This window comes from Dipodomys merriami, unplaced genomic scaffold, assembly GCF_024711535.1.
Source record: "Dipodomys merriami isolate MVZ:Mamm:240054 unplaced genomic scaffold, mDipMer1.0.p SCAF_1, whole genome shotgun sequence".
In the NCBI taxonomy this organism is placed as follows: domain Eukaryota; kingdom Metazoa; phylum Chordata; class Mammalia; order Rodentia; family Heteromyidae; genus Dipodomys; species Dipodomys merriami.
In genome coordinates, this window is record NW_027202270.1 from 144,792,218 (window position 1) to 144,812,504 (window position 20,287).

General features: G+C 41.6%; 1 protein-coding gene across 5 annotated transcripts in view; it reads left to right on the forward strand.

Moving 5' to 3' along the window:
• Positions 1 to 18,553, forward strand: part of Fermt2 (FERM domain containing kindlin 2) — a 73,947-nt gene extending 55,394 nt beyond the window's left edge. For 3 of the 5 annotated variants that reach the window (XM_070033171.1, XM_070033162.1, XM_070033180.1), the window contains 9 exons: positions 961 to 1,010; positions 2,069 to 2,193; positions 9,906 to 10,012; positions 10,155 to 10,376; positions 13,061 to 13,084; positions 13,587 to 13,607; positions 14,322 to 14,446; positions 14,744 to 14,885; positions 17,300 to 18,553. In XM_070033171.1, coding sequence (XP_069889272.1) covers positions 961 to 1,010; positions 2,069 to 2,193; positions 9,906 to 10,012; positions 10,155 to 10,376; positions 13,061 to 13,084; positions 13,587 to 13,607; positions 14,322 to 14,446; positions 14,744 to 14,885; positions 17,300 to 17,473 — 990 coding nt within the window. In that variant the 3' untranslated portion in view covers positions 17,474 to 18,553. The remainder of the gene's footprint in view (positions 1 to 960; positions 1,011 to 2,068; positions 2,194 to 9,905; positions 10,013 to 10,154; positions 10,377 to 13,060; positions 13,085 to 13,586; positions 13,608 to 14,321; positions 14,447 to 14,743; positions 14,886 to 17,299) is intronic. The other 2 variants (XM_070033191.1, XM_070033202.1) reach the window with 1 other exon arrangement.
• Positions 18,554 to 20,287: the final 1,734 nt, after the last annotated feature.

A 20,287-nucleotide genomic window follows, 5' to 3' on the forward strand; every position in this document is an offset into this window, starting at 1 on the left:
AGCTGCAGGACTGTTTTTTTTTTGTTTGTTTGTTTCTTTTTTTTTTTTTTTTTTTAAATAAAGGCAAGCTGGGCACCGGTGGCTCCCGCCTTTAATCCTAGCTACTCAGGAGGCTGAGATCTGAGGAGGATCTTGGTTCAAAGCCAGCCTGGGCAGGAAAGTACATGAGACTCTTATCTCTAGTAAATCACTAGAAAACCAGAAGTGGCGCTGTGGCTCAAATGGTAGAGCGCTCGCCTTGAGCTGAAGAGTGCAGGGACAGCACCCAAACCCAGAGTTCAAGCCCCATGACCTACCAAAAAAAAATAAAAATAAATAAAAATGAAGACAAATCCATTTGAAATTACTTTTTTTTCAGAGAGAAAGGGATCCTAGGGATTCAGCCTTCAGCCTCACATATTCTAAGCAAGTGTTCTGCCACTGAGCTTGATTTCCAGCCCCCAGATTAGATCTATTTGATTAATTTTCTTAGTTGACTATGATATCAGAAGGTTCATGTGAAGAGTCACATAAGTATTCATTAGTAACTAAAATCCTGGACTCGTGATTTGTTTAGTTCTCCATTGATCATCATTAGACATAGAAGGCCTCTGGAGAATATTGTTAGGTGAACAAGGTACCTAATTTTACATGCTGATTGTCTAAACTTGAATTTTTAGTGTTGTTGTGATTCCACAGATTAATAAACAGGCTATGGTAAGAATTTTTTTTAAAAAAGAGTTACAGTCTTCACTTTGAAATTTCATCAACTTTCTATGCTGTTTGAAAATGTTTCTTGTTTGTAACAAGAAAATGTATGGTTCACACAAACATATAATATGATTTCATCTTTTAAATGTTTGTAGTCTATTTTATTTCTTTTTATTAAATAAGCAAGTTCATGATATCAGATACTAAATGAAACATTAGAATTTCGAATTTAAAAAAAGTAAGAAAAATATTTTATCATTTTTTCCCTAGGGTGACATTACTTCCATTCCTGAACTTGCTGACTATATTAAAGTTTTCAAGTAAGTGCAAAATGGGGGTGGGATTCCAAACATTAAGGGTTAATTACTGTCTATTTTATAATCATGTTCTCAATTTAAATTTACAGTAAGTGTGACTATCAGATGGATCTGTAAGGAGGTTTACCAGTTCGATGAAAACTAAATTGTAATGATAGGAAATAATCATGTTTATTAGAATAAGTCACAGTGATCCTTGTTTCATCTGGTGAACAGTTTTTTTTAGTAAAAGCCTGTGAAACCTAGATTGCACCATGAAGAGAGATACTGAAACGTACTAATACAATAGCACATAATGCACTATGACCACCAGTGGCTGTTTACTTGTTCAAAATTCCAGATGCTATTATTATGTTTGTTAGTGGTCAGTTTATATAATGACCACCATAGCCATCTAGATTTTTAAACATTCAATCCAGCTGTAGCCAGCTAAAACAAGAGAGCTGAGCAAGCTGGGCATGGTAGTGAAAACGTACAATCCCAGCACTTAGGAAGCTAAGGCTTTTGCCTCAGGACTAGGTGGGTGGGTGTGAAAAAGGTATTAAGGGACAGAATAATAAGAGGTGATACAGAGTATCCTTTTTTTTCTTTTTTCTAGTGTATAAATTTTTTTAGAATAAACCATTTACTGTGGCTAAAGATACAGTAGGCCTAGATGTGTAACATTTCTGAGATAAGGGTAAGATTTCAAGTACTACTGCCCTGCCTTTTTCATCCACGTGTACCTTCCTAGCTACACTGCCATCTTTTATGTTTGGCACAACGTATCCTAGAGTTCAGATCTTTCTTCACTGCCAGGCATGCAGAGCATAGGCTGTGCTGAAGATAACCCTGAACCTTCAAGTGAATAAGATCCTAGAAATCTTCCAAGTTGGTTTACCTTTCTTTCCTGACCTTTCTGGGTAAACTGGGATCTTCCTCAGTGATTGAGAAGGGAGGGTAGATCCTACCCTATGGCATGTGTAAAATTGGGCCTCATACTTCAATACTGTGAAATTTGTCTACTAAACATTGACAGTTACTTCAGAGTAGATTTTCTGTTCCTTTTATCTGATTCATAGGCCAAAAAAGCTGACTTTAAAGGGTTACAAGCAGTATTGGTGCACTTTCAAAGATACATCTATTTCTTGCTATAAGAGCAGAGAAGAATCCAGTGGCACACCTGCTCATCAGATGAACCTACGAGGTAAGGAAGGCCTGCGTGCCTGGAATGTGAATTGTCTCATACTTGGTAAACTTCACTGTGATGGTGGTAAGGTAGCAGTTTCTTTCCTCCTATGGCAACTTTTATATTAGCTATGTTTTGTATTTCTTTTCCATAGATTTATTGAATTCCACAGGAATATTTTGCTGTGGTCCCTTTGAAGTAGTATTTTCTTTCTTTCTTTCTTTTTTTTGTCAGTTGTGGGGCCTGAACTCTGGGCCTGGGCCTGGGCGCTGTCCCTCAGATCTTTAGCTCAAGGCTAGTGCTCACCACTTCACAGCTCCACTTCTGGGTTTTTCTGCTTATGTGATGCTGAGGAATTGAACCCAGGGCCTCATGCATGCAAGGCAAGCACTCTACCACTGAGCCACCTTCCCAGCCCCTAGTACTATTCTTTCTTATCAAGTAAGTTTCTGGTTATCTGTTTTCTGACCTTCAGTGTTAAGGACATTGAGGTTTTTCCTCCTCCTACAGGGGCTGCTCTGCCTGTTTCACCTCATCTTCAGACCTATTATTGCCATCTCCTCTTCTCCACCTTTCCCTGGTAATGGGCTGGCCCTGCTAAGGGTCCTCAGCTTCTTGGTTTTCCTGGCTCACTAGTGGGACAGCTAGCTCCCTGGGGCTTCGGCCAAGTTCTCCTGTGCTGCCTGGTTTTGTCTGCCTTGCTTTGCTCTCAGCCTGGCTCCTGGGGCAAGCCCAGAATGCCCCCCTTAAGCTCCAAGATTCCAAGCACAGTTTCCTTTCACCTTGTTCATTCCAAAGCTGAGAACTAGGGGCTGATGTTTAAGGAGCAGGCATCTTTTCCCCAGTGGCCAAAAAAAAAAAAAAGTGGCAGGCTTGTTCCTTCAGCCTCGTTAGAACTTAAGCTGTTAGCTTTACTCTTTTTATTCATGAATGTGGAGCCATGATTTTATTTCCCATTTTGGTGGCTTCTGTTGACTCTTCACAGTTTCTTTACCTGGTAATAGAATTCTCTTGGCCTGGGTCTCCTGCAGCTAGAGGTCACTGCTCACTTGGTTTCCTTACAGAGCCTGTAGCTGATCTGGCAGATTGTTGGTGAGTCTCTTACATATGCTGATAGTACTCACAGAAGTCTCTTGTGGCTCACTTCCTCTCAGGTCTGTGTTCCCTGAGAAGCAGTCTCTCAGGAGCTCACACAGCCTTCTCCATGCTAGATGCCATCTTTCCTGGTGGAGGATGCAGAGATTGTCTTCTCAGTGTCTATCCCAAGCTCCTCTGTGTCTTCCCTTTTGACAAATGCTAGAAAACACTTTCCAAATTCATTCCCAGTGAGACTGAGACTCCAATCAGACACATACATTGCAGGCTGAAATTCCATGCTGGCCTCAGGGATTGGAGACAGTGGATAAAGGAGTGAGGTGTGTCTCTTAACAAGCTCAGAGCTGCAATAACAGCCTCTGTCTGCCCAGTTGATGGTGGCAAGGGTTATACCTCCCTTGGCCTTCCACTGCTGAGCTGCTCCTGGTGGCCCAGCTAATCTCTCTTTGGATTCATTTTGTATGTGCATGCGTATTGAAGTTCAAGCCCTGGGGCTTGAACTCAGAGCCTGAGAGCTGTTCCTGAGCTGCTTTGTGTTCAGGGCTAGCAGCCTACCATTTGAGCCTTGTCTTCCAGCTTTTTCTGAATAGTTTTATTAGAGATAAGAGTCTCACAGACTTTCCTGACCCAGCTGGCTTCAAACCATGATCCTCAGATCTCAGCCTCCTCAGTAGCTAGGATTACAGGCATGAGCCACATGCCCAGCAGCAATAGGCCTTTCTAACTAAAAATATTTTTATTTAGGTATCAAAGAAAAGCCCCTGACTTTGACAGTTGGGCTTTCCCCTTGGGTTCCTGGGCTTCCTGAACACCAGAAAAGCATCCAAGGGCTGACATTTACAGAAACAGCCAGTGATGCTTGAGACAAAAAGAATTTTCCCCAGTACAACCATGAGCTAGAGCCTAAACTCTTGATTTAATTTTTTTATTTTTTTGCCAGTCCTGAACTTGGGGCCTGGGCACTGTCCCTGAGCTTCTCTTGCTCAAGGCTAGCACTCTACCACTTGAGCCACAGTGCCACTTCCGGCTTTTTCTGTTTATGTGATACTGAGGAATCGAACCCAGGGCTTCATGCATGCTAGGCAAGCACTCTACCACTGAGCCACCTTCCCAGCCCAATATATTCTTCATTTTTCTTAGTACAGTTCAGCAAGTGAATTCTGCCCTCTGACCTGTTGCTTTACAGTTATGCACGAGGATTGCTATCTCCATATGTTGGAATAACTTGCTTAAACTCTGAAATTAGTCTGTTAAGTCAGGTGAGCTTTGTTCCTTGGTCTCTGCCATTATTTGTTACTTTCAGAATCCATTGCAACTTTGTCCCCATGTCCCTCTGCAGCTGCTGAGGAGTAGCCCACACTGTCCACCGTTGACCTAGACACTAGGCATGTCTTCTGGCCTCATCTTCTTCTGTCCCTGTCACAGTCATAACCGTGCCCCCATGAGGCTGGGAAGTCACTTCAGGCATGGAGTTAAGACTCTCCCCACCTCTCCCCTGCCCTGCACATCAGACCCATGACACTAGGACAGGCCTTAGCCCAGGTCCTGCACTGCACTTCTACCAAACAAGCCTGTAGTTTTGTAGAGTAGCCTGTGTGGGTCTCCTTGTTTGCTCTGAAAAATGAAAGTGCTGGATTGTCATTAAGGTCCCTTAGAGATCTAAAACACAAAGTACTTGGAGGTCAATTCAGCTAACACTAGTTGAACGCCCATGCTACAAACTGTTAGGTGGTAAATGCATGAAGGTAGAACAAATTATACCTCTGGCCTCAGGATGGCAGCGGGGTAAGCAGGGAAGTGCCAGAGCCTTTGTCTAGTGTGGGTGAAACCCCGGTTCATAGCCAGCACCATCAATTAAAAACAAAGAGCAAGGGACTCAGAGTGCTGCGGTACTCCTCAGTGAGGGTGGAGAGGTTTCATGGGGGAAGTGATGTCTAAGTTATACGGCTTGAGGTGTAGCTCATTTGTGAAGTGTTTGCCGACAATGGGGGAGACCCTACGTTCAGTTCCACCACCAGTACATATACACATATCAAAAAAGATCCAAGATGAAATCGGGGTTTGTGGAAGAGAACAGGGGAATTGTTAACAGAACTTTCCAAGAGAGATCTGTCAAATGACATAAAAGCCAGGCAGCTGCCATGGGTCTTGCGCTGCTGGAACGTAGAATTGAAGGGGGAGGATGAATACTTCCTTAATAGCTACTGGTTTCTGCTAACGTGAGAGAGAATGCAGAAGAAACTGGCAGGAATTCCATGATTAAAATAACAAGATTGTTTTATAGTGCTAGAGATTGAACCCAGGACCTCTGCCTGCCAAGCAAGAGTTCTGCTACCCCAGCTACACTCCCCAAACCCAGAAGTTGTGTTTTGATCGGCAGCTGTGAACTGTTACTCATAGATTACTAACACAAAATGACTAGATCCATATTTATGATAAGCCATCATATAGAAGAGTAATTTGAGAGAGATGATAGTCAAGGGTTAGGTTAGTTCAGTGTAGAACACTTGGTTCAGGCTTTTGTGAGGCCCTGGTTCTTCCATGTGGAAGAGGGACAGATTCTGTACATGCTGAGGAAAATCCATCAACAAACAGGTAATTGACTTGGGAAGAGGCAGAAACCTGTGCAGATGGGCCAATCCAGTGATACTAAGATTGAAATACTGAAGAATGAAATTTAGAGAAAAAAAAAAGATTGTACAATGCTCGATGGGAAATAGACTGATTATCTTGTTCATGTAACTGTAACCCCTCTGATAGTATCTTTACAACAAAATATTTTTTAAAAGATGAGTGTAAATTCAGAATATTGTGAGGCATCTCAAAATATCCCTTGGTTCAGGGGAGATACATGTTACAGATACCAATGTAGCAATTAGTGCTAGTGGTGAATGTGGCTATTAGAATGGTTGTCTGGAATATTAAAAGGCTAAGAACAGAACCTTACAGAACACCCAGGCCTAAAGGACAGGGCTAGTCATGAAGTATAGCTGTTTAGGACATAACACATTGCCTAAGAAAACTACAAAAATAAGGGAAGATAAAGGCCAAAGCTTGTAGCAGAGCAGCCCATATGCCAGATGCTACAAAAAAGTAATACAGTTAAAGCCTGATGTATTGGAACATGAGAGGTGGTTAATGAGAACAGGTTCAGTGGGTTTCAGTAGTTCTTGGTATGGGAACCAAAGTATAGTCATTGAGAAATAAATAGGAAATAGATGGCTTTATAAATAACCCTATCTATGCCAAGGAAGAGAGAAAGTAAAGCAGTGACAGAAAAGTGGGATACAGTGAGGGCAAGAGAGGTTTCATGGTATAAGATTGGTGAGACTGGAAGTTAAATGCTGATGGAAACGGGACACCAGAAAAAGGGAGTTATATTGTCCAGAGAGAGAAGACCACATGGTGAGCAGGGGAGATTTCTCTCACACTGTGTGGAAATACAGTGGTTTCGTGTAGTGGCTGGAAGCCAAGGGGCTGTGCTTCTTTTCTCAGATTCATAAGAAATAAAATTGTTCCCTGAAAATGATTGGCACTGCAATTATCTCTGGGAAGATTTAAAACTGACATTGTTGACAGTGTCTGTATAAACTCAGAAGGATTGCTATGAATTTCTAATGAAACTTATCTGCTAGGTTTTGTGTTATATTGTTGGGTTAGGAGGGTTTGTTCTCCCTCTTCCCTTCTTCCCTCCTTCCCTCTCTACCTGGTCCTTTGCAATGCTAATCAGCCTGGGTAAGTAAAAGACAGATAGTTGGACTGAACCAGGATTAAGGTTTCGCTGAGTGTAACCAATGCTAAAACAGTGTTCTGGGGAAGTCTACGGTATATCTGGTGAATGGGGTCCAGACTGGATTGGAGAGAAAGAGGTATAAACCTCTGGTAGGGAGAAAGTGAAAGTGTGGGAAGACAAAAGTCTCTTAAAGAAGTTGAAGAATGGGGGCTGGGAATGTGGCTCAGTGGTGGAGTGCTTGCCTAGCATATATAAAGCCCTGAGGTTGATTCCTCAGTACCACATAAACAGAAAATGCCAGAAGTGGCGCTGTGGCTCAAGTGGTAAAGTGCTAGCCTTGAGCGAAAGAAGCGTAGGCACTGGCCAGACCCTGAGTTCAAGCCCCAGGCCTGGCAATTAATTAATTAATTAATTAGATTGAAGAACGGCTGGGTGCTATCACTATGCCTGTGAGCCTAGCTACTTGAGAGGCAAATGCAGGAGGATCAGGGTCTGAGGCCAGTCGGCAAAAATATGAATGAGACCCTGTCTAAAAAGTAAATGCTATCGGGGCACAGGTGGCTCACACCTGTAATCCTAGCTACTCAGGAGGCTGAGATCTGAGGATCATGGTTCAAAGCCAGCCCCGGCAGGAAAGACTGTGAGACTCCTATCTCCAATAAACCACTAGAAAACTGGAAGGGGTGCTGTAGCTTGAGTGGTAGAGCGCTCGCCTTGAGCTGAAGAGCTGAGGGACAGCGCCCCAGCCCAGAGTTCAAGCCCCATGACTGACAAAAAGAAAAAGTAAATGCAGAACCAGGCACCTGTGGATAATGCCTATACTACTAGCTACTGAGGAGGCTGAGATCTAAGGATCACAGTTCAAAGCCAGCCTGGGCAGAAATAGTCTGTGAGACTTACCTCCAATGAACCACCAGAAAACTGGAAGTGGCGCTGTGGCTCAAGTAGTAGAGCTCTTTGAGCTGAAGTGCTCAGGGACAGCCCAGGCCCAGTGTTCAAGCCCCACAACCAACCAACCCCCTTCCCCCCAAAAAAAAGGAAATGCAGGAGAGGAGTGGGGGGGGGCGGTGAGAAAATGAAGGAGTGGGGTGGGTAACACTGTTCAAAAAGAAATGTACTCATTACCTTACTTAGGTAACTGTAACCCCTCTGTACATCACCTTTACAATTTAAAAAAAATAGAGAAAAAAAGTAAATGCATAAAGAGCTGTGTGTGGCTCAAGTGGAAGAGCATTTTTCTAGCAAGGCCATGAGATGAAATGCAGTACCACTACCACTACAGGGGGGAGGGGGGGTGCGGTGGAGTGGGCAGGGACAGGAAAGGTGTGTTCAGAATGGGCTGTTTGTATAGCAATAGAAAGTCCAGGTAGCAGGAAATGAAGCTGTCTGAGGTAAAACGCAGGAAGTGTCTCTGGCCTACATTAAAACCAGAAGTCTGCCAGGCACCTGTGGCTCACGCCTATAATCCTAGCTACTCAGGAGGCTGAGATCTGAGGATCTCGGTTCAAAGCCAGCCCGGGCAGGAAAGTCTGAAACTCTTATCTCCAATAAACCACTAGAAAACTGGAAGTGGCACTGTGGCTCAAGTGGTAGAAGGCTTGCCTTGAGCTGAAGAGCTGAGGGACAGTGCCCAGGTTCAGAGTTCAACCCCCATGACCAACCAAAAAAAAAAAAAGAACCAGAAGTCTTCTGACTTTGTCTCCTTTTTTTTGTCTTGGGATTTTTAAAGAGGCTTAATTATTATAGGATTACTCTAAACCCAAATCTTATTGAGGATTAGTGACATTTGTGTAAACATTGTGAGTCTTTACAGTCTTTGGCCTTTACCACTTCAATTGTCACACTATCTTTGTTTCTATAGCTTCTATTTAAAAAAACAAAAAACTTCTGCTCCAGGCTCTCACGGCTCACACCTATAATTCTATCCACTCTGGAAGCTGAGATTTAGGATCACAGTTCAAAGTCAGCACAGGCAGGAAAGTCCATGTGACTCATCTCCAATAAACCACCAGAAAATCAGAAGTGGTGCTGTGGCTCAAGGAATAGAGCGTTCACCTTAAGCTGAAGAGCTGTGGGATAGCACCTAGACCCAGAGTTCAAGCCTCATGACCAACCCCTCTCAATGCACCCCCCTCAAAAAACGTCTTCTAAAAGGAGTTATTTATGTGTAGTAAATACCTTAAGAAAGAAAACATGAAAGAGAGAAAAATCCCTCAAATTTATGGTAGTTATTCTGAAGAGGACACCCCTCTACCTAAGATATTTCAGACACACTGATATTTAACATCTTACTCTTTGTGTTCTCCTTGCCAAAAGAAATGGCTCCAATACAGACATTAGGCCACAAGCCTTGGAGGGATGGCAGTGACAGGTGACATAAAGGAAACGAGATTCCAGTATCCATTAAGGAGCCCTCACATGTCCAAAACTGAGAATACTTAAGTGTTTATTGTTTGCATTCTCCCTCTCTCTCTTCTCTCTCTCTCCCCCTCCTCTCCCTCCCTCCCCCCCCTCTTTCTCTCTCTCTCTCTCCCCCCCTCCCCCTCTCTGCTATCGCCCTGCCACTTGAGCCACTTCCAGCTTTTTCTGTGTATGTGGTACTGAGGACTCTAACCCAGGGCTTCATGCATGCTAGGCAAGCACTCCTACCACTAAGCCACATTCCCAGCCCATGTGTTTGCATTCTTATAGCCCACAAATCCGTGTGTTTCCAAAGCCTTTTCTGTGCAGTAGGATGTGAAGGCCAGAGCTGCTGTCTGCCAGCGCCCCTCACATGTTGCCGAGGCCCTCCCAGGCTGGGACTCAATTCAGCATATTCAAGCCCCACACAGAGGCTTTGTATTGGTTTGGGATTTTTGAAAAGTAAAATTCAGAACTTTTAAAATTAACTCATTTATTACAGGATGTGAAGTCACCCCAGATGTAAACATTTCAGGCCAAAAATTTAACATTAAGCTCCTGATTCCAGTAGCAGAGGGCATGAATGAAATCTGGCTTCGTTGCGACAATGTAAGTTTCCCTGAGAAAAGTAAATGCTAGTTTCCTGTGATCCCTGCTTGAGTTGGTCCATCATCCTCTATATCATGCTCAGAAAGTGACCGGGTGACATTTACATGAGCATGGCATTTCATCCCTCATTGCTTCTCTGCAGGAAAAACAGTACGCACACTGGATGGCAGCCTGCAGATTGGCCTCGAAAGGCAAGACCATGGCAGACAGCTCTTACAACTTAGAAGTTCAGAATATCCTCTCTTTCCTCAAGATGCAGCATTTAAACCCAGATCCTCAGTTAATACCAGAGCAGATCACCACTGATATCAACCCTGAATGTTTGGTGTCTCCTCGCTACCTGAAGAAGTATAAGAACAAGCAGGTAACTTGCATTGCCCTGTAGCAACTGCCCTATCTTGGTTTGTTTTACAGTTTTGTATGTCTACTGTGAATTTCTTTGCCCCTAATGAAAGTTTTTAGCCTTAATTTCACATTACCTGATTATAATATATAAAATAGGAAATAAAAAAGGCTTTAGTCAAATTGGGTCATTAAATCTTATTAGCTGGATGCCGGTGGCTCACGCCTGTAATCCTAGCTACTCAGAAGGCTGAGATCTGAGGATGGCAGTTCAAAGCCAGCCCAGGCAAGAAAGGCCATGAGACTTATCTCCAATAAGCCACTCAGAAAACTGGAAGTGGTGCTGTGGCTCTAGTGATAGAACGCTCATTTGGGGCGAAGAGCTGAGGGACCCCTTGGCCCAGAGTTCAAGCCCCACAACCAACCAAAAAAAAAAAATCTTACTATTATTTAAAACAAAAAAGAAGCACAGTCCCAAATAGGGTCTTTCTTTCCTCCACTACCACCCCCCCAAAAAAAAAAATTGTATCAAAGAAATAATGAAAAGAGTTAATCTCATTCACATAATAGATTCACATTTGAGATAGCAAAAAAAAAAAAATCAAGCTCTTTAAGGAAGGGGATGAAAACTTATGAAGAGGAAAAATAAATCTTACTATTGCCACCTTATTGAAATTAGTAGGCATCCCTTGTAAAAATCAAGACAAGCTGGGCACTGATGGTTTACACCTGTAATCCTAGTTCTCAGGAAACTAAGAGCTGAAGATCACGATTTGAAACCAGCCCTGGCACAAAAGTCCATGGGACTCTCATCTCCAATTAGCCACTGAAAAGCTAGAGGTAGAGTGTGGCTCAAGTGGTAGAGTACTAGCCTTAAGCTCAAAAGTTCAGAGACAGTATTAGGTCCTCTGTTCAAGCCCTAGGACCAGCACTTCAAAAAGAGAAAAAAAAAAATTAATAGAACAGATAATGAGGTGGAATAGTCAAACCTGTTTATTCTAAATTACTGTCAACAGAGTAGTCTTTTTTTTTTTTTTGGCCTGTCATGGGGCTTGAATTCAAGGCCTGGGCACTGTCTCTGAGCTTCTTTGGCTCATGGCTAGTGCTCTACCACTTGAGCCACAGCTCCACTTCAGGCTTTTTTCTGTTTATGTGGTACTGAGGAATCAAACCCAGGGCTTCATGAATGCTAGGCAAACACTCTACCACTGAGCTACATTCCCAGCCCCAGAGTAGTCTTTAAAATATTGAGGGAAATGAAGATGGTCTTTTAATTGCTTTGTGTTCCTTACTTCATATCCTTTATATATACCAAGTAAATGGGATATAAGACAGTCCACATTTCCCAACAAATATTTATTACCTGTTCCAGCTGTTAGAATGGATTTTCCAAGTTTGGTACAAATAGTCTATACTCCAATGTTGTCTTAATATTAATAGAACCTGAAGGGCCTACACAAACTTTGAAAGTTTGATTAAATTTTAATTTGAAGTCACAGCTCTTGTCTACTCTTTCTAGAATTCTTGCCCTGGAAATGAATGCCATAAAAGGCTTGCTATTTAGGAAAATGGTTCTTGAGTACATCATGAAAGAGCCTTCCAGGGGAATTTTGCTGGAGTGCCCCCGGTATCCTCCGCACGGAATATCATGCCAAAAAAGGAAAGGCTCCAGTTCAGGCAGGGGAGCAGAGAAGACCTTTAAAATAAATATTGCGTTTTTATCTAGTTTTGTTTTATCTTTGTTAAGGATTAATTTTATAACATCACGAAAAAGCCTGTTAAGTACCAGAACACCAAATTCTTTAACTTTAAATACAGTGTTTATTATATGGGTCTAAATCATTTAGCTTTCTACAGGAATGGGGAGATGCTTTAATCAAAAGTATTTGGTGTTACATTTCAAGGTTGTATAAGCAACATGGAAGTGTTTATGTGGCAGTGTAGAGTTGGGGAGTGGAGAGGAGGAGGACGAGGAAGAAATGCTGCCCTGGGAGCCATATAGAATGCAGACTGTTCTGTTAAAAAGGGAAAGTAAAGGAAGTTCTCATTCCATTTTTTAACTTGTTTTTCATGTAAAAAATAAGAGATTTTGTCTTTCACTCTCAGGTGTCAGGAAATGATATTCTACAAAAAAAGGAATTCTAGACAGGAGTGTGAGATGAAAATTCTCTTAAAGTCAGAAACACTGTTGCTGTCTATAATACCAGGAGAGCAGTGCGTGTGGAGTCTGCCGTGTTCTACCCTGGATCTTATCAAATGCACATTCTGTTCTAATCCTCCTTTCTCTTTACTAGACATACAGGTCATTCCCAGAAGTTAGGAACCATGAACTACTGCCCGGTGCCTTGTGGGTGCCCTACAAGGCAGACGTGTAGTAGCTGTGATGGGTCAGATGGCATATGAGTCATCTGACATAACTGGCAGACCTTTCTGGTTGTAAGCCGAACCCCATACCCCAACTACAGGGTCATCCATGTCTGCCAGGCACAAGCACAGGATTTCTGTGGGGCCATCAGTATAGTCATTGCCATAGTTAACCAACTTTAGTTTCCCCAAGCTGCACATGTATTTTTTAATGAACGATTCAAAATGCAATTTTTAATATTAAAGAGTTAGCCTGGGTAGATGTCTCTCTGATAAAACTAACATGTTTCTAGCCATAATTCCTAGGGTAGCGTATGGCATCTCTTTATCTTTCCCTTCCAGGAGAAAGGATGCAAAAAACAGATGGTAATTGGGGGGCTTGCTTTCCTTGTAGTAATGAAGCCATATGGGCACCGCACTGACCTTAGCCTTCAGCTTCCTTTCTAGAAAGTAGCGCATGTATCATAGATTTGACTTCAAAGCCTTTGAATATGATTTTTCACTTTGCTACTAAAACAGTCTTTCCTAACAAGTAAGGACTGGTGCAGGAGGGCAAGGAGGTATTTATTTGCGCTTTTATTTTCTTCTACACACTTGTAGCCGGAATTTCAGTAACGTTTAACATCTCAGTGTGGAGTGCCCCTCGGTATTCTAGGTGGAAAGTAATTGTTGCTTCCTGGTTTTCATTTCCATTCTTGCATTTACTTTGCCTGTGTCTACCTGAAGCCGTTTTGCATGGTTTTGGCTGGAATTTTGGTTTGTAGGTTGCCGCAGCTTTTTCTTCGCTTCATTGCCATTTTTTTCTGACTGCCTCTTTTTTTTTTTTTCTTTCCGCTTCCTTTTTCTTTCCTCGCATTGCCATCTACAGCCAGGCTATATAAGAGATTTGGTAAGTTCTCCATATTTAACAAAAAAAATTATTTTATTAAAAATTTAAAAGCCATAGCTTTCCCTCCTGGTAGGAATAGTCATCCCAAAGTAGATACAATTTAAAAAGGGGGTTAGAGCATTGATGACTACTACAAAAATTTCTAAAAATAGAGATGATGGAGGTAACCGACTTGTTTTATATGTAGAAGGCCCTGGATTGGATCCCTAGCAATGCACGCACATGTGCATGCACACACACACACACAAAATCCCTCAAAATTAATGGGTGATTTCAAATATTTTAAAACTAATAACAAGTATTGCTGCTAGAAATTTGTATTCCAGACACTCATTCCAACTTGACTTCTTGTTAAATTTAAACTCATCACATACATACAGATTGGAATATACCGTTCTACAGTAGCTTATCATATGTGTGTGCTGGACTATGTCTCGTGTGACAGTTAAGTACTTATTTTGAAAAAGTGCTTTTATCACCTTATTAAAAATCTCCAAATGTAGCTGTATTTCCTAATCCCAGCTCTTTCATGTTCTTGTGGTGGCGTGTATAATCCAGTCTTTTGATCTTTTGATCCTCAGAAAAAGAAAAAACAAATTACGGAAAAGTCCTTTGTTTTCATATCTTTGGAGTTTGTCTCAGTCTGTGTATATTACTGTCTTGATTAACATGAAGCAATGCTATCTAATGGTATGGATGTTTGATCATGTTTAGATAACAGCAAGAATCTTGGAGGCCCATCAGAATGTGGCTCAGATGAGTCTGATCGAAGCCAAAATGAGATTCATTCAGGCATGGCAGTCGCTGCCGGAATTCGGCATCACACACTTCATTGCAAGGTCAGTGTTCATGTCATCACTGCTGAGCATCAGACAGGAGCATTGACAGCAGAGCCATCACCACACTAACCCATTTCACAGTAACTGCCAGAGGTGATGGAATGCGTTTTTGTATACCTTCAGTTTTGATAAACATTCAAAATGATTGCACTTGTTTTTACACAAAACTAATGCTTTCCTTAGGTTTAAGAGTACCTATCTTGAAGAAAAATAGACCAGGAGAAAAATAGCCCCCAGGAGTTGTAATTTTGTGTGTGTGTGTGTGTGTGTGTTTTTTCCCCCTCCATAATGTAATAGGTTTCAAGGGGGCAAAAAAGAAGAACTGATTGGAATCGCATACAACAGATTGATTCGGATGGATGCCAGCACAGGTGATGCCATTAAGACGTGGCGGTTTAGCAACATGAAACAGTGGAATGTAAACTGGGAGATCAAAATGGTAAGCCAATACAAGGTTACCTGAATATAGGTGTTTCCATAAAAGTAAGAAAACAGTTTTTATCATTCCTTTTTTTTTTTGGGTCCGGTTGTGGGCCTGAACTCTGGGCCTGGGCGCTGTCCCTCAGCTCTTCAGCTCAAGGCTAGTGCTCTACCACTTGAGCCACAATTCCACTTCTGGCTTTTTGCTTTTTGCTTATGTGGTGCTGAGGAATCAAACCCAGGGCCTCATGCATGCAAGGCAAGCGCTCTACCACTGAGCCACCTTCCCAGCCCTATCATTCCTTCTTAATGTACAGAACATATGGCTGGTTATTCATTGCTCACTTGAACTCACCTATCCATAACAACTTGCTTAGAATATTGGCCACATCTTTTTGTTTGTTTTCTTTTTACTAATTAACTTGTTATTTTAGAGATGATATACAGTGGGGTTACATTTACATGCAGTAGGTAATAAGTATATTTCCTTTCATATAATGTCATCTGTTCCCTCATTCTCTCCCATTCCCTCCCATCTTCACCCACAAGTTGCATAGTTCACTTTCATCAGTGTGCATTCCATGCTGCACTTGTTCACCCTTTTCCCTCAGAAACTTGTGCCCTCCCACAGCCCTTCCACAGATATGCACATTCATACACCATATATAAGGTAAAGAATATGGAATCATCAGAAATAGAAAAACAAATTAAGAAAAAGTCCTTTGTTTCCATTTCTTTGGAGTTCATTTCAGTATATGTATATTATTTTATAACATGAAAAAGAGGTGCTTGGATATTGCCCCTTTTTGATTCTCTCCTAAGACTATCCTATCCTCGTTTGGTCTCACTGTATGTGAGTATCTAGAGGCTTGTGTAATTTGTCATATCCCAGTGTGTTTTAGATCTAACTTCCACATATCAGGGAGAACATGCACTATTTGTCTCTCTGATCTTGGCTTACCCCACTTAACATTATTTGTTCTAGTTCCATCCATTTCCCTGGAAATGACATTATTCTTCCTAATGGCTGTGTAAAATTACATTGTATATAGGTTCTGATTTTGGGGATGCACCTTCTATTGTGGGACATCTGGCTTGTTTCCATATCTTGACTATGGTGAATAGTGCGGCAATGAACATGGGTGTGCAGATGTCCTTATAATATCCTGGTTCATAGTGCTCAGGGTAGATGCCAAGGAGTGGTATGGCTGGATCACAGGGAAGGTCTATGTTTAGTTTTTTTGAGGAACCTACAGACGGATTTCCAGAGCAGTTGTATGAGTTTACATTCCCACTAGCAGTGCAGTAGGGTTCCTTTTTCCCTACATCCCACCAGCATTTGTTGTTCACATTCAAAACATTGGCCAATCTAACTGGGGTGAGATGGAATCTCAGCATTGTTTTGATTTGCATTTCTTTTATGCCCAGGGATGGTGAGCATTTCCTCTGTGTTTCTTTGCCATTCTTACATCTGAGAATTCTCTCCTTAGTTCCCTCTTGGCTTCATCTTTTAAGACCTGTTAGTTACATTTACTAATACTAGATTGAATGCAGGGTCTTGTGCCTCTCAGCCCTTTTTTGCATTAGTTCTCTTACATGTAGAGTCTTATGTTTGCCCTGGCCAGTCTCGGACCTGAATCCTCTAACACACAACCTCCCAAATGACTGAAGTCACAGCCATGAGTTACCTCTGTCCAGCTTATTGATTGATAGGGCAACACAAACCCAAATAGCTGGGCTCACAGGTGTGAGCCACCATACCTAGTGAATAACAGTCCTTTACTAAGTATTTGGTTTAGAAGCATATTGAATATTTTGTATCAGCTCTTACTACTTAGTAAAACATTTCTGAAACACTGAAACATGATTACATAAAGGTTAAATGTTGAAGCAAATATTAAATAAAATACAGGAAATAGGGTTTTCTCCCAGGACTTGAAGAGAGACTTTCTCTCGTTAATTGAATCACCAGAGATCACTTGGGAACTTACTGACCTAAAACCTTTGCATTCTGTCTTCCTTTTCAGCACTTGAGAACTAAAGGAATGGGGGAAGGGCTGATACACTTTCCTTATTCTTTTGAACTTCAAGGCATTTTTACAACTCAGAGCCTGGCTCTTGATCATTCGCAGCTGGTATTGTACTACTTAAGCTAAGCTTCCAGACTCTCATTTTGCTGGTTAATTGAAGATGGGAGTCTCAGACTTTTTCTGCCTAGGATAGCTTTGAACTTATATTCTCCAGATCTCGGCTTCCTGAGCAGCTAGGATTAAAGGTGTGTGCCACCAGTTATTAGTTTAGTATTTTGAAGAGTGATTATTTGGAGACTGACAAGAGTTTGGTGATAGGGCAGGCCTTCAGCAGCACAGTTACTTCATTGGACTCAGCCCTGTGGAATGTCACCAGGATCAACAGTTCTTTGTCTTATTCCAGGTCACCGTAGAGTTTGCAGATGAAGTCCGATTGTCCTTCATTTGTACTGAAGTAGATTGCAAAGTAGTTCATGAATTCATCGGTGGCTACATATTTCTGTCAACACGTGCAAAAGACCAAAATGAGAGTTTAGATGAAGAGATGTTCTACAAACTTACCAGTGGCTGGGTGTGAATAAAGATACTGTGTAATTGAACTTCACGGCCATAACAATATTTAACTTCAAAGCTGATTTTTATTATATGCTGCTTAATAAAGTAAGCTTGAAATGTATCATTTTATCATGAAAAATGTTTTTGCCTTACCAGACTGGTTTTGTGTGCACTAACAAGCACGACTGTTAATCTGCTATGGTGATACAGTGTATGTGTGGACTGCGGCAAATGGCTCATTCCTTAAGACCATGAATTGATAATGGAAATAGTGGGCAAATCAGGAGCCAGCCGCCACTGATTTAAGCTAGCCAAGCTGTAAGAAGCCATCTACTCTAAAGTTATCCAGGGCTTAACCTATATGAAGTCTATTTATCATGTTTAATGCATGTGTCTTAATGTATGTTTAGTTGGATGTCATATTTTAAAATATCCTACGTCTGGTAACCATTTAACACCTCCTCTCTCCCTGCCCCACCCCCCATGAAATAAGGCCTACAAATAGGCCTGAGTTTTAGTGATGTCATTGTTTGACCTTGAAGGAAAATTCTGTTAGTCTGTTACGCTTGGTTTGTATTTGTCCTTGAACAAGCATGTGTGTATATTGTATGTTTTTATTTTTACACCGTATTGTATTACAACACTTTTAGTATTCACCAGCATATTCACTGTCTGCCTAAAATATGCAGTTTCTGCATTATGATATGAAGTAAAAGGTCTATGAAGTATGCATTTTGTGTAACTAATGTACAAACACAAATTTTATAAAATTGTACAGTTTTTTTAAACTATTCACAACTAGCAAATGGCTTAAATGTAGCATCCTTGCATTAAAAGGTATAATATGCAGTTTTAATACCTGCTAAATTAAGAATGACTTTGTTATGGTCATGACTTGCCACAGTGTCCTTAGCTCCTGCCTGGACAGGCCGGTTGGGTCTGTTCTGCTGTTACAGTCTGCATTGGTGCTAGTCAGAAAATTCCTAGCTCACAGCCCAAAAGGGTGCCAGGGTGGGGTGATTACCAGTATTGACAATAATCCATGCTTTAAAGATTGTATAAAAGCATTTTATTTTAAATAAAAGCAAAATCTTTTATTTAATTTTTTGTACTTTTTGTCTTTCGTATTTACATAGCATTAACTTCTTGAAATTAACTGTTGCTTAAGTCACTTGCAAAAAGCCCTAAGAGCTGTGTGAGATGGGGCCCACTCAGGTCCTTTTAGTCCAGCACAGCAGCTGCCTCTCCTCGCAGCCCCAGCACTCAACTGCTACATTCAGCTCCAATGGCAGAGTCCCCGGCAAGTACTCTGTGCTCGTGTTCATAGTCCATAAATGTTTCCTTCTACAAATGTTAGCCTTTGAAAGTGTTCCCTCTTCCTCCTCTGAGCTGCCAGCTATAATTAACAGGTATCAAAAGTAGGGTAGAAACCAGGTTTGCAGCTCCCCATCCAGTTGCGCTGTAATCCTAGATCCTCAGGAGGTGGAGACTGGAAAGATCAAAGTTCGAGTTAGCCTAGACCAAAGGTTAGACCCTATTTCAACACAGAAGTCAGGCATAATGGTATGTATCTGTGAGCATTGCTATTTAGAAAGTATAGGTAGAAGGGATATGGTCCAAACGTGAGATCCTATCTGGAAAATAACTAAAGCAAAAACGGATTGGGGTGTGGTTCCAGTAGTAGAGCATTTGCCTAGCAAGTGGCAGGCCCTGAGTTTAAATCCCAGTACTACAAAAAGTAAAAAGACCTTTCATGAACCTAGAGGAGCACTGTGGACAGTGGCCTCTAGGCCAACAGGCCTGCGAGACTGGGGGTGTGGAAAGACAGACAGATGCTTAACCATGCATGTCCAGGTTTGTGCTTTGTGATTCAGGTTCACATAGACACCAACCAAACAACTCTTTTCCTCACATCAGCAGTTTAGAGACCTGTTGGAAGCCCCTAATGTAGTTAATCAGTAATCTCAAAACACATTTCTATACAACCTTGAATTTGGAAAGTTGACCTCTTTAAAAAAAAAAAAAAAAGCCATTTGCCTTTGCTGATTCCCAACTCAAAACAGTACCAGACTTTGTCACTCTGTATATTTTCTTTTTTTTTTTTTTTTTTTTATTTTTCTTTTAGTTCTACCAGGGAGTTGCCATTCAACAAAGTAGTACATGTCACTCCTCTCATAATTCTCTCCCCATCCCTCCCCTCAATTTCCTTAATGTTGTTCAATATGCATTGAATTTTATAACTGCATTTCCCCCTTCTTTTTTTTTTTTTTTTTTCTGGGCCTGGGCACTGTCCCTAAGCTCCTTTTGCTCAAGGCTAGCACGCTACCACTTGTTTGTGTTATAACACCACTTCTGGCTTTTTCTGTGATCCACTGGAGATAAGAGTCTCACCAAAAAAAAAGTCTCACAGGAAGTGGCGCTGTGGCTGAAGCAGTAGAGCGCTTGCCTTGAGCTGAAGAGCACAGGGACAGCGCCCAAGCCCAGAGTTCAAGCCCCACGACTGACCAAAAAAAAAAAAAAAAAAGAGAAAAAAAAAAGTCTCACAGGCTTGGTAAGAAATGTATGCATTATCCTGCCCATGTAATTGTAACCCCTCTGTACAGTATGTTCTCAAATAAAATAATATAAAATTAAAAAAAAAAAAGTCTCACAGATGTTCCTGTCTGGGCTGGCTTTGAACCAGGATCCTCAGATCTCAGCCTCCTGAGTAGCTAGGATTGCAGGCGTGAGCCACAGGCTCCTGGCTTGCCCCTTCTCTTTCATATTATAGTCTTACTAAAATGTTCCCAGTGCATTACCAACTAGTAACATGGAAGGATTAGGCTAATCTGTGTCC